The 27,787-nt window shown below is 43.3% G+C and overlaps 1 protein-coding gene across 1 annotated transcript; it reads left to right on the top strand.

The window, feature by feature from the left end:
• zbtb47b (zinc finger and BTB domain containing 47b) lies at positions 1-26,990 on the top strand. Its single transcript, XM_084047984.1, has 8 exons — positions 1-213; positions 18,312-18,508; positions 19,724-20,538; positions 21,395-21,756; positions 22,954-23,101; positions 25,045-25,160; positions 25,294-25,438; positions 26,005-26,990. The coding sequence occupies exons 1-8, from the start codon at positions 211-213 to the stop codon at positions 26,454-26,456; spliced, it is 2,238 nt and encodes a 745-aa protein (XP_083904110.1). The 5' UTR covers positions 1-210; the 3' UTR covers positions 26,457-26,990.
• The last annotated feature ends 797 nt before the right edge of the window (positions 26,991-27,787 follow it).

Here is a 27,787-nt window from a genome sequence, read left to right as displayed (position 1 = left end):
ATCACCAATTCCTCCAGCAAAAGCAAAGCCTCTGCATTTTTGTCTGTCTGAATGCTACTGTAGCAGCACGGGGGCAAAAGACTAGTGAGGGAGGTTAAAAGAAAAGCTGAAGAAATGTGAATATTCAACGGTCATTTTCATGGCGAACGGGAAACGGATGCAAAAGGAGTTATACTGGGACTCCTTTGAGGCTCTGGACGCCGGATCAAAATGGTAGGCTTCGGCGGAGCGGCTGCATTTTCTGTTTATTTTCTGTCCCTTCTTGATCTCTTGCAAATTTCAGCTTCTTTAGCAGGCCGATCAAACTTGCCCCACAGTTTTGTCCCACCAATGCTTTATGTGCCGATCGCTGTGGTAAATGTCTTTTTTTGCATTGCGTTGTATGATTTCTCAGGGCGAAGTTTGCAACTTAATAATGCATAGCATAAGTTGGACATTATAAAGCTGCTACAGCAAGAATGCAATGGCTACAATAGGCTACATTGTTGTTGCAGAGAAAGAGTTAAATTCTTTCATATCAGGGGTGCTTCAGCAAGGATCATGATATTATCGTGACTGGTGCTTGTTTGTGTGGACCTGTAAGTGAATGTTATTATTATAACTATAAACAGTTGCCCCCCTTTTGCACAGCAGAAACTGCTAATGCAGGGAGTTTAGTATGCAACTATGGTTTGGGGCTGTTACTGTCTGGTCGTCTCCTTATCTTCAATTGTAGGGAGTCTGTCTAGGGACCACAGATGACCTGTACAGGTGTCTGTACATATACTATACTGTAGGTTGAAGGAACTCGGGGAAATAAGGTCAATCTTGCAGTCTTGGATCTGTCCTGTGCAATATGGTCCATTATTACATTTGAAGACCACATTCTGTGGTGCTAAAACCCACAGCATGAATGGTACTAGGCTATACAATTTTTATTTTGCAAGCACTGTACTTTGTCCACTGTGTGAAGTTAGTTACTGTGGTATTCTCTGGTAGTCCTTATCTTGTAGCGACCACAGATGACAGGTACACAGATGTGACGTCTGTGCATACTGTAGTGTAGGTTGAAGGAACTCTGGGAAATAAGGTTAATATTGCTGTCTTGGATCTGTCCTGTGCTTTATGGTCTCTTATTACATTTGAAGACCACATTCTGTGGTGATAAAATCCACAGCATGAAGCCTAGTACTACTAGTCTACAATATTTATTTTGCAAGCACTGTACTTTGTCCACTGTGTGAAGTTAGTTGATCTTCATATATACATATCTTTTTGCCCATATTGTTTAATATCTGGGAACGAGAGATTAATATCATAGCAACTTGATATCTTATAAAACTGCATCTATCCACGATGCATGCATTTCAGTGATAAATAAATAACTTTATTCAACTCTGTGAAGCTTCAGTCAGGAGCCGTGACATTTATATTTCTCTTCTCTCAGGCCGATGAAAGGATGCATGAAATTAGACAATGATGCAGCGAGCACACAGAAAGAGGAAGAGTGAGGTAGACAGCCAGCCAGTCAGTATGGACTCTGGGGTCATGTTAGGATGCTTCCTTAGGAAAGCATGTGGAGCTGGCTGCAGTGGTGGAGTAATCCCAGCGCGCGTTCACATCTGGAGGCTTGGGTTAATAACTGGGTCAGGTCAGCGGGGTTAGCCCTGGTGCTTGCTGGGTGGTTTCTGGTGGGAGCAAAGAGAGAAAGAGAGAGATGTTTGTTATCATAATTCATATTTGTATTTCTTTTATCCCCACCCCCCCACACTCCCCCATCACCATCACAGCCACCTTTTCATTTAGCTTTTATGCACGGATGATGGTAAGCTGTGATAGTGCAAAGAGGCGGGTGAAATGTCCCAGTAAATGTGATCAGAGATACTGTATCTTGAATGTGTTTGTAAACACTGACATGCCCCAGATAATTTAGGTAATTAATTACTCTGTTGATATCAAAAGACGATTATGGCCGACTCATGTTGTGTGAATTGATAACCTTGCTCTATTGGGGAGAAGTTGCTTCATTTGTTGCTCTCTTGTTTGTTTTGTCCATGCTTTAAGGTTGGAATATTTACAATAAGAAGTTGTAGAACTGCACAGTTATGACAGCTATACAAGCAGTGAATCCAGGTAATTCATAAACAGTGAATGTGATGATATTCTTATTATTCAGGCTTTCTGATAAAAAAAAAGATCAGTTAAGCTTGTGGCCAAGTTTTCACTAGCTCCTTCTTATTGGCCCTGTATCCTCACGGGGCCACTGGGAGTTTTACGTAATGGACTATTCAGGACATTCCTGCCCACCCTTGACTTTGAGGCTTTGCTGTCTCTTGGTGCTGAGCAAAGAGCTGGCTTCAGTCCTTGTGACAAGTGCAGTCATCCCACAGCCCAGCAACAAACTCCCTCAGACATCTCCGGCCCACAGTAGGAGGGCACTCTCCTTGGAAACTAAGACCATAGGTGCTGCTAATTTATGCCCCTGAGATTAAAAACATTAGACAGGGCCTTTGCAGAAAGCAAGGTCAAACTCGCTGGGCTTATGTAAGCACTTTCTTTTTTTGGTTGAAATAGATTGAGTTTGTTTGAAGTCACTTCTGCAAGTCTCCTCTCAGAATAAATGCTGTCAGGAGTTTTGTGTTGTCTGACGATCACACCACCGCTGCGCATCATTGTGCAGAAGAGAGAGGACATTGGTGTGTTCTTTATCTAAGGACAGGATATTGAAGTTTAAATCCCATTCCGCATTCTTCCACATTTGAAGAATGCTTCAAAATAATTTGATGATTATGAACCTCTGTCAAAAAAAAGAAGCTTTTAAGTTGACATGAGACTTGACTGTTAGGTTTTCATGGTGAGACATTTGAAGATATTTCGAGAAATAATCAGGGTCCCACCCAAAGTATTCCAGGGGCTTTTAGTTGAATTTGGGCCAGTTAGAGATACTTAAGAGAGGAGGAGATTTAAAACAGATGGGCATGAGTTTAAACTCTTGTTTTAAGAGAATATTTAGCACGCAGGACTGAAGAATCACTCAAAATGATACCATAATGTACTGTACTGGATATACAGAGGTAGAATTTTAATCACGCATTGTTGAATGTTTTCATTACATGCAGGAATGACCGGTACTCACTGTACATGAAATACTACAGCAAGTAAAAATGTTATTTAAACACGACAGTTTTAGAAGATAGCCCATGTAATGGTGATGCAGCCTACTCCAGTGGTTCTCAACCTTTTTAGGCCGTGACCCCCCAAAATAATCATATTTGAACTGGGGACCCCCCACCCTGACAAGCACTTGGAATGTAGGAGTTGAGGCATTCAATTTAGTTTGACTCGGTTCCACAGCAAAATATTGTGAAAATAGCCGATCTACCAATCACATTGCGAGGCGCTGTGAGCTTGTAGAGCTTGTAGATCGGCTATCTTTCTTCTATTATTTAACAATTTGGCCAATGTTTGACCAGTTTTTATAGTATAGTTTGTTTACTTTTGATGCAGTAATGGTCTTTTTCTTTTCTTTTATATATTTTTTAGGTATTAAAAGGCCTTAAAAGTCGCCCCCCCCCCCCAAATAAAATCATGTGGGGTCCCCCTGGGGGTCCCAACCCACAGGTTGAGAACCACTGGCCTACTCAATACAGTTCCCGTCTGAACCGATCATGGCAACATACACCAACAAGCTCTTAATACTGTAGGCTCCGATTGACATTCAGTTCACAGTAAACCCAATGCCATTTCGTTTTTTAAGCTCATATTCCCCGATTCGCGGCTGCACACATTGATTGGTCAGGAGGACATGGCTGTGATAGAAAGACGATGCTCCTCCTCCGCTGGTTCCCCACTGTCCTCGCTGACCTTCTCATCCAGGGTTGCCATGTCCGCTTATTATAAGCCACCTTGATCATGTTTTTCCTGTAAAGTTGCTTGTAAATATTGGTAGTCGTAGTGGGTTGCTTATTTGGGCTTGTTTCCTAATGTTGTTTATAAACCAGTGATTCTTAAACATTTTCAAGGTAAGGACCCCCAGATTAATATGTATTTGTCCGTAACCCCCCCCCCCCCCACATCTGAAATATTTTGTGCCAGGGACCCCATCATACAAGATTTGTGTTGTTAAAATGTTTCAAAGATATTCAAAACTTAGCCCCTTTTTTGTTGTTGAAAATAGCAGATCTACAAGCTCATGCGACGCGTTGTGAGCTTGTAGATTGAACATTTTCCAAATAGTATTAGCCTAGTCGCTTCTTTTGGGCTTGTTTTCATAGACCTGCCCACTTGTTTCTCTACAGCAAAATCTGGCAACACTGCTTCTCATCAAACATATCATTTCACTCCACACACACATTGTTTCACCACACCAGAGATGCCACCGATAAGCAGCGTTTTAGAGGCTTTGTGCCATGGTATGAAAGGGATGATGATGATGAAGATATCATAGCTTCATCCCCTGTAATACCTACCCCCTGGGTATGTCTTTGTCAGCACCTCTCCTAGTCTCTAGCCGTCACAATGTTCTTTTGTCTCTGGCCCGGTGTCAGTTCTTCCTATCCGACCTGACTCTTGGCATCATGGATTTACTATGAGTTTACGCCCGATTCAAGCACTTTATGTCGTACGATGGAGGTTAAATTAGGGCATTACACAGCAAAATCCTGAGTGTTCATGTAAAACTGGACCCTTTGTTATACATTGTTATACATTGTTATACTCTCTGAGTTAAATCAACTCTCAGTGTTCAATGAATACTGTGTATGTTGTGCTTTGCAGGGCAGTTGATTTATTAGAAAAAAAATCTTGGCATTTGTTTAATAAATGATGTGTGTATAGATGAAGTTTGAATCGTGCATTATTTATGATGCAAATAACATTTTCTTTTGCACAGTTATATGCAATTTTATGTACTACAGGTATTTTGCTCTGCATTGCTGTATACTGATACAGTTTGTTTATACATACAGTACAGTGCGCGTGTGTGTGCGTGTGTGTGTGTGTGTGTGTGTGTGTGTGTGTGTGTGTGTGTGTGTGTGTGTGTGTGTGTGTGTGTGTGTGTGTGTGTGTGTGTGTGTGTGTGTGTGTGTGTGTGTGTGTGTGTGTGTGTGTGTGTGTGTGTGTGTGTGTGTGTGTGTGCGTGCGTGCGTGCGTGCGTGCGTGCGTGCGTGCGTGCGTGCGTGCGTGCGTGCGTGCGTGCGTGCGTGCGTGCGTGCGTGCGTGTGTGTGCGCGCGCGCGCGCACGTGCATGGTTGGTTGCATGCATGTGTGTGTCCTAAACTTGTGCCTGTTGGCTTGGAATAGTGCGTTGTGCCTCCAACAGAGCAGTGTTTGTGTGTGTGTGTGTGTGTGTGTGTGTGTGTGTGTGTGTGTGTGTGTGTGTGTGTGTGTGTGTGTGTGTGTGTGTGTGTGTGTGTGTGTGTGTGTGTGTGTGCGCGTGCGCGTGTGTGTGTGTGTGCGTGTGCATGTGCAGAGGAGATGCCAGCACCACAGGCCCCTCTCTTGGCCAGGCCTCCTGACTCAGCGCTTCCACTCCCCGCTCATTGGCCCAGACACAAACTTCCTGGCACACAGCTTCAGTGCGGACACTCTAACCTCGTCGCTGCCCTGCCAGGCACTACCTTTTGATTATCCTACACCTCTTGAGTCTAGCTCAGAGTCATATCAGGTCCCGTCAGCGCGTGATGTCTTCTTTCAACGTCACGTCGTCTGATCCTCTGTCCGTCCGTCCCGCCACGGCCTCGCAAATCAAACATAATTTCACTTTTGCTCAAAAGGACAACAAGGGGTGAAAGAACTTTCCAATCCAAATTCTCCGTGACAGTTACCCTCATTCAGCCATCCAGATTTTTGTTTACAGATGAGATTACAGTCTCAGATGATACACATGCCGCTTTCTCATCCTTATTTTTGTTTGTGCATCCCAATTTCATGCTTGAGTAAACCCATATCACTTGTAGATTGGCTTGTCACCTGTGGTTGCATTAACATATAGATGAAATTGTGTTTTAAATTTCATGGTGAGAGGTGGTGTGTAAACACCACTCATCTAGAATAAGTTAACACCCCAAGACTAGCACATAATAACTCTTATGGATACCAGTGATTTGAATGAATAGGATTAAGGCTGGAAGGATATTGATGGTATTGTAATTGCAGCCAGCAGTGAATTCTGCGGTTCGGAATCTGATGTTGATTTAGTAAGCTGTAGGTAATAAGATAATTAACTTTCAGTTGGAAATAACCATCGGCATACTTTGAAGTGCTTTCTAATATTTAGCCTGTTGCTGTATGTATCTGCAATATGATTGGTGTAAATTTCACTCTGATTTTCAATTGTGTCACGGCAATCTGTTTGGCAAGTAAATTGAGTGATAGAGAGATCAATGGTTACTTAATCACTTTAACTATAATAAATGAATACACTACAATTTGGGTATTAAAGGTAGGGTAAGTGATATTTTTTGGTTAAAACAAAAAGTATTTTGTTAAAAGGTTAAAGCACTATATTCTGATAGTAATCATTGCTATAGAGTGTTTGTTCAGTAACAGGAGTCTCCCCGTCTCTCCAGCTCTTTAATAAACAGAAAATACATTTTCTGGTAGGTGTCAAAATCTCAGCCAATCAGGAGAAAGTACCCATTTTTAAGCTTCATGTTTATAGTGGTCCAGTCCAGTTCCAATTTTGCCTGCTCATTTCTTAGTGTCATCACTTCCAATTTCACTTGTTTAATCTATATCCTGATTGAGTTGTCTATCCTGATTGGATAAAATTGGAAAGGAAACTGAAACTGAAACGAAAATGCATTTTCTGTTTTATAAAGAGCTGGAGAGACAAGGAGACTCCTTTTACTGAACAAACACTCTATACGTCTATAGCAATGAGTACTATCAGAATATAGAGCTATTTAACACTTATTTTAACCAAAGAAAATCACTTACCCTACCTTTAATTATAACACTTAACTATAGTGAACGGGTGCAGTACGTTAGTCCGACAGCGCATTCCTCCGACAGCGCAGTGCTCCGACATTAAACAGTAAACCCGAACCAAACCCGCACCCTAACCCTAACCGCACGCGGATGCCACATAGTCGGAGAAAAGGGCTGTCGGATTAACGCATGCCTCCCTAGTGAACTACCTACTGTATGTATGATTATAGAGCATGTAATAGTTTGGCAATGCATTAGTATTAAGCATGCATGCATATATTTGCATATATTGGTGTTTTAACTACTTTGACCCTGGTGTCCCTATTTTGGGCATACTGTTATAGTAATAATAATAATACTAATAATTCATATTTATCTTAAATGTATAGCCAAACTACAAGTTCCTCTCACACAACATAAGCTTGTTTCATGCTGACTGATGCTGCGTTGATTCTCAAAAGAAGACCAGTCTATAGTACCACAGTGATGACTCATTTATTAGATTACATATTATCATTCCCAAAAATGCCATGGTCACATCTGTCGAAGATGTAGCGTTGAAGACACTTTGATCTCAAACCAGGCTTATACCTGGCCTATAGGATCACATTCCTCCAGAAAGACAGAGGTTCATTCCTCCTTTAGAGCTGTCCTCATCTCAGCTTTCTTACCATCTGTCTCATTAAAGGAATAGTTCATGCAAAATATGACTTATTTTCTATCAATTACACATACCATCAAGCCTTTAATTCATGGAATTTTTTTGGGTCACATTCCTGAGCCAATAATTTGATGACCAGTAGAGTCTCCACTCAATTGAGTCTCCTACTGAATAGTCACCCGATCATGAACAAGGCTTCATGGGGTGTGTAATTGATAGAAAATACGTAATTGTGTTTGGTGAACTACTCCTTTAAAAGCAAAAGTATATGCAGGACACACTTCTTTGTTTGCACCACACACACTGCTTAAGGGAGCACACACACACACACACACACACACACACACACACACACACACACACACACACACACACACACACACACACACACACACACACACACACATACACATACACACACAAGCTTTATCATCTGACAGAGCAGTGCCGTTTTAGTGAATATTCTTGTGTTCGTGCCACTGCAGGGTGTGACCTCAGTACATTTTTATGAACCTTTTTTTATTATCATAGTTGCCTGATTATCAAATTTGTGAAAAGAACAAAAGCAAAAAACAGCTTAATGTTCAACCTTATGTTGTACCTTCATTGTCATACTGTATGTGACCATATGGCTACTGTGTGCGTGCGTGTGTGTGTGTGTGTGTGTGTGTATGTGGGAGGGACTGCTTGCGTGCACGAGAGCGTGCACGTGTCGTGCACGTGTGTGGGTACATACGCATGCAGGTCTGTTAGTGTATATTCTTACCTCAAGGTCAGTGCTGGGTCTCTGTGCTGATTGGATTCAGAGGAGAGCAGAGAGTGCAGACTGCAGACTAGGAAGAAATTCCCCAATAGACAGAACTGAAGGAAAGCAGACAGGACCTGGCCCAGTCTTAACGCATTGACCACACACTATCACCGACGTGGGGGGGAACCTGAACATGTGGCCAAATACATAGACTCTAGGGCTGTCACCAGTGTTGCTACATTTTGCGAGAGAAATAAGCAACCAGGTCTATGAAAACAAGCCCAAAAGAAGCGACTTGGCTATTTGAAGATAGACGATTTACAAGCTCATTGCGACGCGTTGTGAGCGGGTCTCTTCCAAGCTAAGGGCGGCCATAGCTGAGTAAGGGCGGCCATAGCTGAGTGGTTAGTGAGCCCGCCTGGGGAGCCTGAGCCCCTGGTTGTGCCAGGTACGATGCCAGGTCATTCCAGTAATGTGTCGATGTGTGTCCCTGAGCAAGACTCATAACCCCTAATTGCTCCCCGAGTGCCGCACAATGGCTGCTCACTGCTCCTAGTTATTATAGGATGGGTAAATGCAGAAGACACATTTCATATACAGTATGTGCAAATAAACAGTGACAAAAAACACCCCAAGGAGTCGGTGCCAGTACCGAAGGCTGTGCGACGGGTGGCTCTGTCGAACCTGGCTGTATCTATGCACCCATCATGGTCCAGCTTGCTTTCTGGATGGCTGGTTGAGCTTGCTTCGTGGTGCCTTGTCTAACGGTGGCCGTATACGTATGTTATGCCCGAGAACAAATGGCGATATATTACATACTCACTATTTTGCTTGTTGGAGGGCTATTGCCTGTGATCCGTAGGCCCTCAGAGTCTAGACCTTGCATCTACCCTCTCTCCCTGGTCAATGTTGGTATCTGCATGTTGGTAGTTGACCACACCGGGGTGGTGTGGCATGAGTCCTCTGCCGATGCAGGCTAGCGGTACGACTGTGGGTGTGGGTGACTGCATTTAGCCATCGGTAGTCCACACACACAGGATTAGTTGGAGGGTTTTGGATTATGGTGTTGGCATGGAACAGCCATGTTCTTTTGCCATCTCATCTCTGGGGCTGTCTTTGACCGTACATTCAGTCAGTGTCAGCAACTGAGAGCGTTTAGTAGTGGACACACAGAGGACAACAGTGTATGTCATTAACCTGATGCCTTTTTAATGGCTGTCTGATTAGAGTCCCCTAGTCATGACATGCCCTTGTTCTGCCCTGTTCACCTTCTCTTAATGTTGCCTGTCTGTTTATTTATGAGGTGATCCATTGCCTGTGACATAAAAGTACTTATGTGCGTTTTTAAAGGCACTGGGCTGGATTTGTATGTAGGGTCTGGCTGTCATGCTAACGTCTTCATCGCAGTGACGATGATTCAGGTGTGTGTGTGTGTGTGTGTGTGTGTGTGTGTGTGTGTGTGTGTGTGTGTGTGTGAGTGTTGTTCAACCATCCTCATGCTAGTGAGTGAGATTGGTGCTGACACGGTGCCCACTCTGCTTCCTTGCGGTGTCACTCAAACAGAACCCCAACCTGGGCCCCTCAGCAGGAAGTGGTCGGTCTGATGCAGACTGCTGAGTGTGCGCTTTTCTTCCGTGAGTGAGAAGTGGCCTCGGCTGCTACGGGCATATCCCAGGTACTGCTTGAAACACAAAGCCAGCTGGGTGAGCTCATGTGATCATTGCCATCATGATCTACTGATGGCTGGGTGATGTCTTATGGTTTGCTGTCACAAACTGCAGGCCTGTAATTGTGCGTATGGATATTTTAGCCTTTGACTGATAGCTATCGTTATTTCAGTTAATGAGCCATTTTGTGGCGGGGCCTGCCCATTGGACCGACAGCCCATTATTCTGTACCCCCAAAAGTCAGACAAAATGTTAGGTTAGGGTTAGCAATAAATACATCAGACCAATTGTGCTTCGGAATAAAGAGCTGTCGGATCAATGCCATGATACCTTTGTGGCCACAGTGACTATTTCATTATTACTAGCGCTATGCCTGTTCGGAACACATGCCCCATCGGTTATACAATACCTGTTTTACCTGTTGTACTCGGTGCAGTACAGATTATCATAGTACTTAGAGGCCAGTGTATAACGACAGTACTATGGCTTCATATTGATGCCATCAGACAGAGATCTCCATATATGGGCATAAAAGGGACACATGGACACGTGTCTTTGGAGAACCGCTGATCCAACCTACTTCACACTTGGCACTTCCTTCGGTCCTCGGCAATATGCCAACTTTGCAATCAATCGGTTGAACGGTTCTCAAAATATGGAAAGGACACACTCACTCACTCACTCACTCACTCACTATTTGTCCGTACTTACTCACTCGCTCACTTTGTCCACAGCTCATCTCGTAAACCACTGGGCTTATCAGCACCAGATTTCTTGTGCATGCTCATGTTTTATGAATATTTCTTTACCCTTTAGGACTTACATTTTATATTGGAGATCAATGGAGGTCAGACTGGGCTGACACAGAAATAGACTGGCCACACTTCCTACCAGAGATATGCACTCCTCTGAGCGCATGCACCTTTCTAGTTTATGATATTTTTAGGGAGCTTTAAAGCGTGGTTCTTAAGGGGGCGAGCCATTTAGAAGAGTGTCTGTCTGTCTGTCTGTCTGTCTGTGAGTGAATGAATCCGTTTCCTAATCAAGCTAACCACTTGAGCAATCAGTTTCTTGGCCACGCTGCCTGTAGACCAAGGACGTAAAGCCCTGAATATTCTGATTTGTGAATGTCTTGTATTTGTTTGGACCTAAAGTTTATACAGAAAGTCAATGGGAGTTGGACTGGGCTGAAACGTTGCCCAAATATGGAGATGACTGACCTCATAGACCGGCCACATGATGTCTGAGATCCACAAGCCACTATTAGACTCTGTCTTGTCTTGTTTTGTTTTGCTTTATTTATATGCAACACAGTGTCTATGGCATTGGAATTGAACCAGGGACGTTGCAAATAATGTATGTGGGTGACACACTATCCGGATAGAACTTGGTCTCCCTCACCCTACAAACGATTCTGCAGTGTGCTGTGACATTGGGCTAATAGCTCAGGGTGTTCACCGATCACCAACTACACCAACACAGACAAGAGAGAGGGTCTTTTGTACTTCTGATGTGATACCAGATATGTGTGTAAAAAAAAAGAGTAGTTCATTTCATGCAAATAACACATATGCGCATGTAGGCCTACTTTTTAGATGTTCTTATTATGAATCTTTGTGAGCCGTGCTCCCGGCATGGCCTGCAAAAACTGCATTACACAGACTGAGTGTGCTCGTTTTTGTTTTCTACTACTTTTTTTAAACTGCCACACACCCACCCGGAATCTTTCATACCTGAGACTATGTTGAAATGTATTTGTACCGAGGTCTGCATGATACAAATGTAAGCCTGCAAAAGTACACAAGAAAGTAGGTATGTACTATTGGCCCAGGAGAAGAAGGGAGGGGGAATAGGAAGGATATTGCTAAGCAAGGTTCCAATGTTTTATAGTTTATACTTCCCTTACAGTGGCCTCACAGCTCTTTTCCAGATAAGCGTGCACCACCAGACTGCAGTAAATGAGAAGTTTTTAAAATGGCAGCTCTGGGGGAACGTCACAGCACGTCCACAGTGGGCAGCTTAGCAGTTCAATGGAGGAAATGCAGACTTTTATAGAGTAGTAAATCTAGTTGGCCCATCCAGGGCAATGGTGTGTGTGTGTGTGTGTGGGGGGGAGAGAGGGCATTTTCCCTGAATGCCACCAGTGAAAGTCAAATTAGAAGAGGGATTTTTTTCACTCCCATTTTCTATGAAATGCCTAGACTCTTCCTCCCCGCCTGGCGTGGTTCCATGAGTCGTCGGGCCAGTCGCCGAGTGCATACCGCCTGCCTAGGCCGGGGCTGAAGTCTATAAGGATGATTCTCCTCCTACTTACAGAACAAACCACTGCCAAGACAAGACTGCTTTGACTGAGATAGAGACACTGATTGAGCTCCACTTCTTCAGCTGGGACTGACTGTCTGTGGCTACTTAACCCATTCAAACCGGCAAAGCATCTTTGTCATTTTAGATTTTAGCAATATATAGCAACATCATTTTTCAGAAAACTCGTAGAATTTGGCTTGGACCGCTGGCGTAGCGGTCCAGGCACCTAGGCTCGATCAGTGTAGCATGACCGCGTGTCGCGGGCTCGAGTCCCGATCCCGACGGCCTTTGATGCATGTCACTCCCCATCTCTCTCTCTCTCCCCATTTCCTGTCAGCCTACTGTCCTGTCAATAAAGGCATAGAAAAAGAAAAGTTGTAGGATTTAGAGGGCATTTCGTTCCTGTAGGGCAGAAACCTCTTAACTCCATATTCTAACTTTTTAAATTATTTTTGTAAATGAATGCCCAAGTTTGATTATACTACAGTGTCACACAAAAGCATCAAAAGTATTAGATTCACAAGCTCGAAACCTTGTAGATCTGCTACATTTGCTGTTCTTAAATTTGAATCCTGAAAACAGCTTTGGACATACAGTATGAGGTTTCCACCCGACAGAGATGATTTGTAGAAACGGCCTCCGGTCTTAATGGGTTAACACTCTGGAGAGCCTTCTAATTGCCTTTTCTTATTGGCCTTTCCCATAAATCTAAAAAATATTATAAATGTTAGTCATACTGCATGTAGCGTTTTGTTTTTTACTGATAATGAGGACAAGAAACAGGTTCACAGATACGTCATACTCTATAAATCCAATACGATATTGGTTTCGGGCGTCTTCACCGAATGTGTGCATGTGCAGGATGGTGAAAACAAAGCGGGGACTCGCAACTCACTATTTGAATGCTCCAAACATTTTTTTATTTTATTTTATTTATTTTTTAACAGCAAATATAACGTTTCGACCCTTTCGGTCTTTTTCAAGTACAAACAACAGGAGACAGGAAACAGGAAACAGGAAATTACATATTTTTATTCAAAAAAGTGGACAAATTGGCCTCAGCCTCACCTGGTGATCAGGGGCGGTACCAAGACTTGTTACATGATTTCTTTACAAACATTTATTCAAAACAAACAGTTCATCTATATATTTTTTCGATTTTTTTTATAACAATTTTATAGATTTATTTAAAAAAAGATTAAAAACAGTACTAGACAGAACCCATTATACCTACAAACAGGCATGTGCAGGATGGCACATAATATGCATGTTTTAAATGCTTTTGAGAGAAGACCGTTTAAATGACACATCCTGGGTGTGTCATTAATCCAGGCCTTTAGAAGGTGTTTGTCGCCGGTCATGCTGTTCATGAATAATGCATTCTTCTCATGTCATGTGATTGAGAGGGTGGTTAAAGGTGGTGCTCCCTGTAATGACAGCGAAACAAGCCCTCTCCCTCCCCTGACATTTAGACATTTAGAGGGGAGGAACGGGAGTGGCAGGGGGGGGTGATGCCAGGTGAGAACAATGAAGACAGACAGGGGATCGGAAAGAGGATGGATGTGGATGCTCTTTAAATTCCAAAAGCGCTCGCTCTTGTGTTTTTTGTTGTCTCTGCATTAGTGTTGCATATCGTCTCTGTCGGGTGGGAAACCTCACATGTCCAAAACTGTTACTTTTCAGGATTTAAATTCCCAAAAGAGCAAAAGTAGCAGATCCGCCAGCTCGAAACGTGGCGCGAAGCGACACGTCTCGAGCTTGCGGATTTGCTACTTTTGATGCTTTCGTGTGAGGATCAAGTAGGGCGTTAATTTAAAAGACACAAGTTAAAATAGATCAGATAAGAGTTTTCTGCCCGACAGCGACGATTATTGTTACAGACACAACAAACGGGCCGCTGCCACAGATGTCTGCCTGGGGCAGAAATATCTCTGAAGAATCATAGTCTGGATGGAATTAATGGTGCAACAGTTCACCAGCAGGAATGTGTTTGTCATTCATTAGGGTATACTCAATGTTGGTTTTCTCTTTATCTGAATACAAATAAGTGTAAAGGCCTTTGATGGTCTGATAGAGCTGCCCGAAGGGGCGAATAAGACAAATTGCGAGACTAGATATTGTATGTGATTTTGATTGTTGTAATATCGTGATAAAGCGTACTGTTATTATTTATTTTAATGGTCTTAAGGGCTGTATTACAATAAAGTGATAAAGTCATTATTATCATTAGTTTTCTCACATAATTATCATCAGTTTTCTCACATAATTATCATCAAAAGTATCATTATCAATATGATATCAAGATATCCAAGATATTATGAGATTTGATTTAGTCAATATCACCCAGTACTAATCATTTCCTTTGGCATCTGGTACAGTTACAACCCAATATAGAAATATATAACAGTTGATGGAAGACTACTGACGAGGTACAGTACATAGTTGTACAACATTACATTGCATTCAGATAGTAGAGAATAGCAATGTACAATACAGAGACAATACAGTCCACACACAGACAAAACACCGTCTGAGACATCTTTCCCATATTTTACCATATTCATGCCATTAGCAGATGGCTCATTATGGTTTTCAAAACCCCATGGTCAAATTTTACTTTGTTTACTTACCAGGGCCCATGCAAAATTGAGGTGAAAAAAATGCACCAGTTGGCTTCAAGCGGTCTCTGGGCAGGGTGTATGAAGTGAACCCATTACAAAATCGAATACAAAATCCAATTTGACAATAAGAAAAATACAAGAACTGTTTTTTTTTAAATGATGAAACTAGAGGCAAGTTGATATTCGAAAAGCATTGGTGTGTGCATGATTGTGAGGTTTACATTTTTTTTAAATATATTTAAAAATCCTGGCTATGCATTGTGGAAGGAGAATTGCCGTCCTGAAAGACATTGCTGAACACACAGGGAAGGAGATGCATAATAGAATGAAGGTGATCACAGAACATTGTTATGCTAGGGGCATCTGGGTGGCATAGATGTTAAACTGCCCTTCTCAACCTTTGCTGGATTAGGGCCCACTTGAAAATCTCTAAAGCGTTTGCAGTCCACCCATCTTGCCGTGGTGGGCAGATGGGTTATGAACTTGAAGTTCTAGCAGTATCGCAATTAAAACACAATTTTAACAAAAGGTGGTTATTATTATTATGTAATATTTTTTGTCTTAAAGGGATAGTTCACCCTATCGATTAGTCATCCCATGGAGACTTGAAGTCATGGATATTTTTTTTTTGTCGCATTCCTAAGCCAATAATTTGATGACCAGCAGACCGGTAGGCAGCGGTTCCGGTAGGAGATACAAAAGAGACTCTGTGTGTCTCCTACCGGAACCGCTACCAGTCATCAAATTATTGGCTTAGGAATGCAACAAAAAACAAAAAAATCCATGAATTCAAGTCTCCATGGGGTGACTAATCGATAGGAAAAACTAATTTAGCAGGTGAACTATCCTTTTTAAAGCAGCACTATGTAGTTTGGGGTATCAGTGGCTACTTTGGACACAAATAACATGGAAGCCAACGTCTTTGACTTCATTACCCAAGAGTCTCTGCAAGCATGTCCAGCGAAGACTTCGCTTTGACTGGCAGTTCTTGGCAAATGCCAGGATGAAACTTGTTGTCTCCCCTATACATAGTAATACAGTCAAGCCCCTAGCAGGGACCCCCCTGAGTTTATACATTTATGGAAGGACGTAATATGCTATATAGTTGTTAAAAAGTTAATGTTACATTATCATTAAAATCGTAGTGTTTTGTTAATTATTTGGGGGCCCATTTGCAATATCCTCACGGCCCACAGGTTGAGAACCACTGATTTAAACTCACCTCCACTGTAGAATCTGGGGTCAGTTCCCAGCAGCGCTAGGACTATTCCATTTACTTAATAAGTCAGCGTTTTATACTTTTATTCATATCATCATCCAGAGGAGTTTAGTCTCTGTGCCAGTCTACAACTTTTCATTGGATGTGATTTGGCGTGTAGAGATTTGCCCTTGGGCAATGTCTGTAGCCTCGCGCTGAAAGATAACCCAATCTACACTCCTCTTTGGCTCCAAGTACAAAACAAGTGCGTAAATCCATGAATAAATCTAGCATTAGATAATTGAATTCTTCAAAGAGGCAGCAGGATTTTCAAGGTTAAAATGCAAGGGCCTCGACATTGATTGTAAAGAGAGAAATCGTTAGGCAGCGGGCGAAGCTAAAGAATTGATCATTTGCAGTTTAATTGTAATTTGTAAAGTTTCACAGACTGGAACGTTCTGGTGCTTCTCATTCGCACAGCAGAGGGCTTATAGAGCAGTGGTCCCCAAACTTTTTGAAATAGTCCAAAGAGTATCACGCACATCCCAAACAATGTTTTTCCAGGTGCTGAACAACAATACGTACATTGGAGAAGAAGGAAGGGAAGTTCTGACCCATAGTGTTCAAAACGTTGCTATACTTTTTGCTTAATACATTTTCTACTGGGAGCTGAGATGCAGTGTATGAACTTCCCTTCCTTCTTTCCCACAACGTTTTAGCTCAAGACCCAAAAGATAAATTAGCCGTTTGCCCGGGATAAAGAGTTTGGGAACCACTGGCGTAGAGTTTAGGCCTAATTAATATCTTTCCTTATTTTCTTCATTTTCTGTGCTTTGTGCACAGATTCCGATCCACTATATAGACAATCAGAAATGCAGTGGGTGCAATTATATCCTGCAGCTAAATCGACCCCCCAACAGCATGTTGCAAAAGCAAACGCAAGAAGGGAAAAAAAGAAGCTTATATCAATATTCTTCCCGTTCTGCCTCTTAAGGCAAGGCACACAATGATAAATTCCATTAATTGTTCGGGGGGGGGGGGGGGGGGGGTTCGGGGGGTTAGTTAATATTTATTTGCCGTGATTTTCCCCCTAATTATTTCTCCGGACATGTTTTGTCTTGTGCATAATTCGCAGGTTCCCGGGGGACTGCATAGTGAGTGGGTGTTCTGAGAGAGCCAGCTAATGGGAAGAGGTGGCACTGAATATCAATGCTCGGGCCAGACAGTCATTGTAGAGAGACACACTGTGTGTGTGCGTGTGCGTGTGCGTGTGCGTGTGCGTGTGTGTGTGTGTGTGTGTGTGCAGTGCTGCTCTCTCCCCACTCACATCCCGTTTGGATCGAAACCCTGCCCTTCCTGAGCTAAATTAAACCCACCTTGGGAAGCAGTGGACCTTGTTGCAGAGTGCTGAGGGTTCTACCTTTTTAGATCTTTTTTTTTCAATGACCCCTGCTGTGCAGCCACTGCTTTGAGTCTGTGTCTTTGTGCTTTTATACTTAACACGCTGGAATGTATTAACAAGACAACATGCTAATTACTCTTGGGTGTTTCGAGTTAAGCGTTATTATTAATCGCCTTTTTGTTCAGTAACATGAAGGCATTATTCTGGCTAACAATGCTCCCATCACTGAAATGAGTGGTAACTGACCCCCCCCCCCCCTCCCAACCCCCTCTGTTTGCAGTTGTGGAAAGTAGCTAAGTACATTTACTCAAATACTGTACTTTGGTAAAATTCTATGGTGCTTTTACTTTACTTCAGTATTTCCATTTTTCATTACTTGTACTTCTACTCAACTACACCTCAGAGGCAAATTCGTACCTTTTTACTGAGGCCACACAATTATTTGAAGACATTCGTTACTAGTTACTTTGTATTACTTTATATTAATAAAAAATCATACATTAACTACCACCTTTTATACTTAGCTCACAAGGTGTGCATCGCAACATATTGTGAGCTTGTAGAGCAGCTATTTTCGAATTTTGAAACGTATAAGAAAAATTGGCCATTCACAAAGAGTACTTTAATGTGGTACTATAAGTATATTTTGATGCCAATACTTTTGTACTTCTACCCAAGTACATTTTTGACTGCGTGCCTTTTATACAAATACCATCCTCTTGCGTTTTACTTGCAACAGGGTGGTATTTGTGGTATTGCTACATTTACTAAAATGTAAACGCCACTGTTTTGTGTGTCCAGCTCATAGTGGAGAAGACGACAGACTTCCCCTCTACTGAGTTCTCTCTGGTGGAGGATGTGGCCCTGCACTTCACCTGTCTGATGGACAGGCTGAACGAGCAGCGCCTCTTCCAGCCTGACCTGTGCGACGTCGACATTGTCCTGGTGCGCCAGCGCAGCACCTTCCCCGCTCACAAGGGGGTGCTGGCGGCCTACAGGTGAGTTGGCACTAGAAACTGTAGTCTTCTCTGCATGTGTGACCAACCCAACGTAGCACATGTACGTATAACTGTTGAACGTTGTTATTGCTGATATACTGTATAATATGTAGATAAGGTATCTTGCACTTTTACTGTGCTGTGAGCTCGTAGATTTCGTTATTTTTGCCAGTGTCATACGTCATAACAGTATAAATTGGGCTTTGTCAGTGCCTTGAACCTTTTTTAAATACTGATAACATTATACTCATTTATTTAATATTGGGTTGTTGTGGGCAATGCACTCGAGTAACATTATTTTAACCGTACTCTCCCTGAATCTAGCAGTTTTCTTGAAATTTGCAGTTGAATATCCATCAATATGGAAAAACAAATGACAAGTGATTATTCGATTCATTGTCTACATAGCCTACCACAAACCCCAGTGGTGGACAGTAGCAAATGTACATTTAGTTGAATACTGTACTAAAGTCCATCTTTTGAATATTTGTACTTTACTTACTTTACTCTGCATTTCAAAGACAAATATTATACTTTTGCCTCCACTACATTTATACAGTACCAGAATGTACTTTACCAGTGTACATACTGTGACTGTCCACCACTGCAAGTTTTAATCATTTGACCATGCTGATAATTCTCACCTGTCATTTGAGATGCCTGTCACAGTCTGTCACAGTCAAGGGTTTACTTCAGGCTAATTGAGGATCTCGTGAACATTCAGGTAGAGCATAGGGTCACACTTTATGATTGCTTGCGAGTTTGGCCTTTCTTTCTGCTCCATCGGATGAAATATGTCCGCTCCTTTTCTTGACCACATCATCACAGTTTGATGCCCAATTTACTTCCCTATAAGTCATCTCCTCAACCCTGCTGCTAGTTCCATCTGTCTGCTGGCAGGAAGGTGTAAGAGCAGACATCCTCATTGGAAATGAATAAAGCTGATCTGCCATCACCAGAGATGACTGAACAGGAGCAGACGTCACAGGAAGAAAGAAAAGCCAAGCTTTCTCAATGTTTTGAGGTGGGAACGTTCACAGGTTTCTCAATTTCTGTGACTACTGTATGACAGGGTCCTGAGGTGACTTCACCTGGTCACAATTTCAGTCTTTGATTATGCAGTGTGTGCGTGCCTGAGGGGGGAAACTGCATTTCGCTTCTTGAACCTGTACGAGTGGTGATCAATAAAACCTTCCTGAATTCTTGATCCTACAGCCCCTTCTTCCACTCCCTGTTCGCCCAGAGCAAGCAGCTGCGGCGCGTGGACCTGTCCCTGGACGCGCTGACCTCGCAGGGCCTGCAGCAGATCCTCAACTTCATCTACACCTCCAAGCTGCTGGTGAGCAGCCGCACCGTACGCGACGTGCTCAACGCCGCCACGCTGCTGCAGATGGGCGACATCGCCGCCTCCTGCCGCGACCTTATCAGCAGCCAGTCGCTGAGGGCCACCGCCGCCGACGTGTCCGCTCACGATCGGCTGACCGGCGCCGGTGTTGGCGGCAACGCCACTTCGATGGCGATGCCCGTCGGACAGCTGTACCGGGAGATCAAGCAGGAGGCGGAGCTCGGCAGGGTGTACACACGCGAAGGCAGCAGCCCGTTCTCCGTGAGGGTGGAGGAAGGCAAGTACTACCAGAAAGACGAAGACTCAGGGGCCGTGGGGGGCTTGTGTAAGGTGGAGGGCAACGGGGGGGAGTCGGAGACCTTGGACGGCCACGCTTCCTTCAACAGAGACCAGATCATCGTGGAGGTCAACCTCAACAACCAGACCCTCAACGTGTCCAAGGGGTCCGAGGGAAAACCTACGAGCGCCATGGGGCCCGGCTCCATGTTCGGCCGGCGCCGCCACCGGAACGACGAACGGGACTCGGAGGAGGAGAACGATGAGGACTACATCGGCGAGGACGTGCTCAGGGAGGAGGACGACGATGACGACGACCGCAAAGCGGAGGACATGTTGTTGCTGAGCAGCGAGGACGGAGAGGACGAGGTGGACGAGGAAGAGGAGGAAAACACCCTAAACATTCCAGGTTTGTTGTTGTACTGCAAAGATTCACTCTTAGTTAATAGTTAGTAATAATTTGTTGTGTGTGTGTGTGTGTGTGTGTGTGTGTGTGTGTGTGTGTGTCTGTGTGTGTGTGTGTGTGTGTACGTACGTACATGCGCAGTGCTGCTCTCTCCCCTCTCACATGCCGGTTGGATCGAAACGCTGCCCTTCTTGAGCTAAATTAAGCTGTCAACGTGTGTGTGTGTGTGTGTGTGTGTGTGTGTGTGTGTGTGTGTGAGAGAGAGAGATATGGTTATAAATTCAATAAAGATACCGGTAGTTGAATAATAATAAACCATACATTGGCAACTGGTGGCCCATTCACTTAATGCTGCCCGCAGGTTAATATTGGAATACTGATATATTATTGATTTCAGCTGTTATAATTCCAAACATGCAAACATGACCCGCTAATTACTATATATATATATATTTTTTTTTGTATGTCCAATGTATTTGTATTTAAGTGCATAAAGTTAACATAAGTATAACTAAGTGTATTTGAAATTAAATAAAAATGTTACTTTTCTCGATTCCAATTCAAAAATAGCAAAAAATAATTCAGGATTCCAATTCAAAAATAGAAACAATAGCATATCTGCAAGCTCAAAACACATCGCACTGCGACACGTTTTGAGCTTGTAGATCGGCTATTTTTGCTACTTTTGTGTGACATACAGTAGAATGACGAAGTAGGGCATTAATTACGAAAAAAGTTAAAATACAGAGATAAGAGGTTTCTGTACAATATATGCAATGTGGCCCTCTGGAGTGAGTGTGAAAATATAGCGGTCCTCTCCATCATCAAAGTTTGCCCACCCCTGTAATAAACATTCCAGGTTTGGAGCAAGCCGCCATACCGGAGCGAAGTCGCTGCGGCACCAGGGCCTTGGCCATGGCCGCCGCCGTGGCCGCCGCCTCCATGCGGCAGACCCTCGGCGAGGCCGCCATGGCCAACCAGCGGCGAGGGCGGAAGAGGACGGCGGACCCGGAGAGCCTGGGCCAGAAGGTGAGGCTGGAGGAGAAGCAGCACTTCCCGTGCAAGAAATGCCCGCGGGTCTTCAACAACCGCTGGTACCTGGAGAAGCACATGAACGTCACGCACAACCGCATGCAGATCTGCAACAACTGCGGCAAGCGCTTCATGTTGGAGAGCGAGCTGCTGCTGCACCACCAGACCAACTGTGAGAAGAGCATCCAGGTACGATGGCTGTCAACCAGTGTTGATTTTGACAGCAAATTCTTTACTTAGTTTAAATCATAGTCTTTTGAATAACATTTCATTTAGTTTTAGCCTAGTTTTAGTCTAGACTAAATCTACAGTTGATTTTGTCGGAAAAAGTTCATTTTGACGGGCCTTGAGGGCGTGGTAATGCCTGATTTTACACTTGGTTGCATGCTGAAAATAGCCGATCTACAAGCTCACAACGCGTCGCAGAGAATTTCTAACTCTCAGGGCGGACGCTCTAACCAAAAGGCCACTCGGCTTTCAATTAGGGTTTTAAGTGGTTAAAAGGACGATACTGTCGTCAGTACTACAATGTCATTGTCTTTATACAGCTTCAGGCATATACTGTACCGTATCAGACAGCATGGACCATTTTCCTGCTAATGGCTTTATGTTTAGATTTGTTTACATTTTTTACAAAGTCATTAAAACAAAATTAGTCAGAGTAATTGAGTCAGTGTTGGCTAAACATCATTGCGCGGTTAATAAGTCATGGACATTTGAATTTTGTTCATAAATCAGTCTTGTCTGCAGGGACTATTTTCGAAAAAATCTCTTAACTGCATTAATACATTAAGACAATATATCTGTGCATTGAAATTGGATGTGTTGGATTACAGTATTTCAAGCAAGTTTTAAGTCTGCAAGTAGATTTTCAAACATTTCTGAAATTAATGGACCTTCTTGAAAATCAAACCAACCATATTTTGCTTTGGGAAATGCTCACCAGTAATGTCAAATACACCGTGAGTCATTGTTAATTGGCTAAACATGCCATACCATTGGCATGGCCCTTCAACACTATGTCTATGAATACATTCATAATGTTTTAGAAATACCGTAATTACTGTCAGACTGTGAGTCAATGATTATACATTCTATAATCTCTCAGTACTTCCTATATTACATCCTCTCCACTTAACAGCTGGATCCGTGCTATCGTTTTCAAGATCACTTGCTGATTCATTCTGCTCACAGTAATTACATTCTTGGTACAATGCGTGCTCAAGTGTGTGTGTGACCACAAACACTTGGATGTGACCGTTCAGGATTATTAACTTGCAAAATAACTTATAAATAACTTAAAATAACAATTTTGTGTCTTTTTAGAGGACTATGTCTGCAGTACATCTGAATCGAAACCCTATATTTGATATCTTTGTGCTTCAGTGTGTTACGTGTGGTAAGGCTTTCAAGAAACTGTGGTCCTTACATGAGCACAACAAGATTGTCCATGGCTATGCTGAGAAAAAGTTTTCCTGCGAGATCTGCGAGAAGAAATTCTACACCATGGCCCACGTCAGGAAGCACATGGTCGGTGAGTGACACTGCATGAAGGGTCCATTGGGTCAGTCTTTGTGTGTGTAGTCTCGCGTGGCCAGACTGTTGCCTCCCACAATTTTCAAGCGCGGAAGCTCTGTTGACGATTTTAAGGGGGGAAGCGGATTCTCACCTCCCCTCCACTTCTGTTTCGTTTCGTCTTTACAGTCGTGCAAATGTATCCTAATATAAATCAAAATCATCTAAGCATGCGTATATAGCTTGCTGCTTAGCAGAAATGGAAATATATATATTTTTAAAGATATTTTAAAGAAATGTCCTTTTGCACACCTACGGACAGACAGGTGCGTCGGAGTAATGAAGTCTAAATATAGAAAAAATAGGCGAGAGGGAGTCCCGCACACTATCTTCACTTACAAATACATTTATTCAAGATATTTCGGTCGCTCTGATCGCTGTCCGAGCGACCGAAACGTTGCATCTTAAATACATTTCTTTGTAAGTGAAGATAGTGTGCGGGACTCCCTCTCCCTCTTAAATATTTTTTCTATGTGATATTTTAAAATGTATTTTCGTGAACGGAAATTACCTAACAGATGCCAGCTTCCTGCCTCGGATTTCGGGAGTTGTCTTTCCAGACTATATACTGTAGCATTCGGAGCTTGTGGAATAGTTGTCTGGCTACGCAAGACTAGTGCGTGGGTTGCTGTTGATGTTAAGAGTGTAATGTTGAGATAGCATCTGATTACTTTTTCCCACATGGGTTTACCCTATTTCCAGCACAGCCTGATTGATAGAACTGACACGCCCATTATGTAAACGATGAAACAGGGTCTGTGGATGTAGCCAGAGTAGCTCAGAAAGCCCAGAAGCCTAATATCTACCCTGGTCATAGGGGGGTCTTGGGTTCGAATCCAGGTGGTAACATTGGGGGCTTTTCCAGATCGGGCGGCGAATGCAGAGTGCTCTGATTGAAGCCCAGAAGCATAATAATAATAATGTAATCACCCTTGACTAAGGGGGAGATTTCCCTTTTGGCTGAGTATTAGATGTTTGGCAGTGGCGTAGCTATGTCCAGTGTGGTTGCACTGGGGCCAGTGGGGCCACCTGTGGTATGTTTGGTGGAGAATGGGCCCTTTGTGAATGATTCAGATTTCCTCCTCGAAAGTATACCTGTGTTCAAAGATGAACAACTTGCATTTAATTATAATCAATGTCCTGCGGCTCTTTACTATACATACCCTTGAAAATGCAAATCCAGAGTCATGGTTTTCATTTGCTTTGATAAAATAATCTGCCAAAATATGCTGCTTATTCTGCATGATCTATTAAAAACGAAACAAACTATTAAAAAACATATTCAATTAAATGCCTAATTAGTCTAGTCCTAAATAGCCTGCACTGGGACTGTAACTATGCAATGACACTGATGTTTGTTTTCCCATGCGGGAGACCCAGGTTCAAATGACATTATACTGTACACTGCTTTAGTGGGTGGGTGCACAGATGGTGCTGTTGCCAACTGAGGGGTGGCGACATCAAGGAATTGTTTAGTCTCTCTTGACACAGGAGAGGAAATACCTTATCCTGAAACGACTTCCTACTAGATCAAACGTATCCATTGTCCTCAGATATACTAATTAAGGCTGATGTGCGCATAAGGATCTCAAGGTTGTTGCTTTGTCAGTGGCAGCATGGTCTATTTTTAACAGCTATTTTTTGAAAATATTCGGCCTGTTTACTGCACTACTGACATTTGATAAAAAAAAAGGGGGAAAAAGTGTTCATGAAGCACCATTAGCTAATGTAACTGTGTGTGTGTGTGTGTGTGTGTGTGTGTGTGTGTGTGTGTGTGTGTGTGTGTGTGTGTGTGTGTGTGTGTGTGTGTGTGTGTGTGTGTGTGTGTGTGTGTGTGTGTGTGTGTGTGTGTGTGTGTGTGTGTGTGTGTGTGTGTGTGTGTGTGTGTGTGTGTGCCCGTAGCCCACACCAAGGACATGCCATTCACCTGTGAGACGTGTGGGAAGTCATTCAAGCGCAGCATGTCCCTCAAGGTTCACTCATTGCAGCACTCTGGAGAGAAGCCCTTCAAGTGTGAGGTCTGAACTCTCTTTATAAAGCTCTTCCTCTTCGCTCTACACATACACACACACATGCATTACTCACGCTGTGATCACCTCCCATTAAAGAACATATTGTTAGCGTTCTAATTGTTGCTTGTTGCCACTTCAGAACTGCAGTGAGCGGTTCCAGTATAAGTACCAGCTGCGGTCCCACATGAGCATCCACATTGGACACAAGCAGTTCATGTGCCAGTGGTGTGGCAAGGACTTCAACATGAAGCAGTACTTCGACGAACACATGAAGACACACACTGGTGAGGAGAACCTTCATAGGACTTTAGATAGTTTTCAATGCAATGTTTTTAAGCTGTTTTGTAAAGCGACTTTGGGTACTAAGAAAAGCGTATGAACAAAAACATATATGTTCATACTGTGCGAGCATTTTTTTATTTTTTTTTAAGTAAAAAAAAGTGCTCAGGAGCCGAGATACAGCCTTTTTCAGTAATAAGTTAAACAAGAAGTGAATGGAGCAGCAAATCTTCGGATCACGATATCTTGGGTTCTGAACATTCTTCTTTTTTTTCTTTTTTTTAACTCGGGATTTTTCGTTCTTGGCACTGAGGGCATTCAGAAAAAACTTGTTTTGTGGCACTGAGAGAGTTAATGTCTATACCAGTGGTTCTCAAAGTGGGGTCCAGGGACCAAATGGACCCTTACAGGTCTGTAACTCTGAGAGCGTACCAATGGATCCGTTAATTTGAGAATTTTGAGATATAGGTGTCCTTGAAATGAAAAGCTTTTGAGAACCAGTGGGTATGTATTGTTGAAAGTTACGCTTTTCAAGCGTTTGGCCCAAATCTCATCTCTTGTGCGTCCGCAGGAGAGAAACCGTACATCTGTGAGATCTGTGGCAAGAGCTTCACCAGCCGACCCAACATGAAACGGCATCGCCGCACGCACACGGGGGAGAAGCCGTACCCCTGCGAGGTGTGTGGCCAGCGCTTTCGCTTCTCCAACATGCTCAAGGCCCACAAGGAGAAATGCTTCCGCGTCAGCAACCCGATGATGATGGTCGGCGACGGCGGCAGCAGCAGCGACCCCCTCGGCCTCGACCGCTCCATGGACTCGGCCGCTCAGGTCCAGCTGGGAGCGTCGCTTTCCGCCGCGTCTGCGACCACGCCCGCCGCCGCCGTCTCCGCCACCCACCCCCTCCATGGCACCCCGCTGTCACTGCCCCTGCTACACTCCATGGGGGGGCTGCCCCCCAACACAAATTTACCCCCGCCTCCACCGCTGTTCTCTGCTGGTAGGATGATGAACTCCAACAACTAACGGTAGCACCAAGAGCACTTTGGTATTTTATAATGGTTGGGTTTATTTTCTCCCCCCTTTTTCTTTAATCCCTTAACTTTTGGAGAAGACTCCTGAGATAGGAGAGCGATGTATACATCCAGTGACATTTGCACAGAGGAAAACAACTGCCATGTGAAGCCCATCCAGCTACTGCAGTGTTGCTGGCTATGGTTTCCACTGTTTAGTCTAGCAGTCTGAACAAGTGACGGCTAACATTAATTGGAGGCTTTTAGTGACATATAGTATAACTCTATTATACACTTAACTGTACCATAATGATAATAGTTATTTTATATTCTGTTGAATACAGTAGATAACCTCAGAGTCCAGTGGGACATGTTGTAAACCATGCTTCCCCCTCATCCTCTGCATTTACTCTCAACTGTGTTCCGTTTCATTTAACCCTAACCCTGATTTTCAGATCTCACACACACACACACACACACACACACACACACACACACACACACACACACACACACACACACACACACACACACACACACACACACACACACACACTCTCTTACATAGTCCTGTTCTATTCACATTGCATTGATTGTAGTTGCAGCAACACTTACTGAGTGGGAACTAATGAACGCTTGCCCTAAACCTAAACCAAAATAGAGTGTGGTTCAGATCTGACCCAGCAATAACCAAATGCTGATGTGTGTTTTGAACGTATACCTGTATATGGCGTTGGCCAATAACCAAATCCTGTTAGCGCACCTGCTATATTTAGGTAATGTTATACAGCATTTATAAGCAATTCCGCACCTTATTATTAACCCTAGTGATATTTAATTGTCTGTACTCTTAATGTCTTCTCTCTTCTTCTGTTTTTTTTTATCGTGATAGAAGTGTAACTTGTGGCACGTTATGTTTGTAAGGATCGCAGAGAGGTTATAAGAGTCCATGTACCATGCACTGGTGAAGTGTGTGTGTGTGTGTGTGTGTGTGTGTGTGTGTGTGTGTGTGTGTGTGTGTGTGTGTGTGTGTGTGTGTGTGTGTGTGTGTGTGTGTGTGTGTGACTGACTGTGTGTGTGAGAGAGAGAGATTGAGAGAGAAAGAGAGAGAGAGATATGAAGCAGAGAAGATTGAGTATAGGTGCTGTGGGAGACTGGGCTCCTTAGATCTCAAAATCAGCCAACCACCGCTTGATGTTCCCCAAGGTGGGAAGAGAAATTATGTTGACTCGTGTCTGTTGCTTACATTAAGCAACTGCTGTCATATCCTGTAGATTTGGCCTTGAGAAGACGATATATGGCACTTTTCTGTGACTTTACAGTATATAGTTCAATAATATACCA

The sequence above is a fragment of the Gymnoscopelus microlampas genome (genome assembly GCF_963454915.1).
Source record: "Gymnoscopelus microlampas genome assembly, chromosome: 22".
NCBI classification, from domain to species: domain Eukaryota; kingdom Metazoa; phylum Chordata; class Actinopteri; order Myctophiformes; family Myctophidae; genus Gymnoscopelus; species Gymnoscopelus microlampas.
The sequence above is the reverse complement of the archived record's forward strand: the minus strand, read 5'-3'. Positions and strand labels throughout refer to the sequence as shown.

Bases quoted from the DNA above. Each gene is read 5' to 3' on its own strand.
- zbtb47b (XM_084047984.1), top strand. The intron at 20,539-21,394 runs GTTTGTTGTTGT...TAAACATTCCAG, and splicing joins AAACACCCTAAACATTCCAG to GTTTGGAGCAAGCCGCCATA. The intron at 23,102-25,044 runs GTGAGTGACACT...GTGTGCCCGTAG, and splicing joins CGTCAGGAAGCACATGGTCG to CCCACACCAAGGACATGCCA.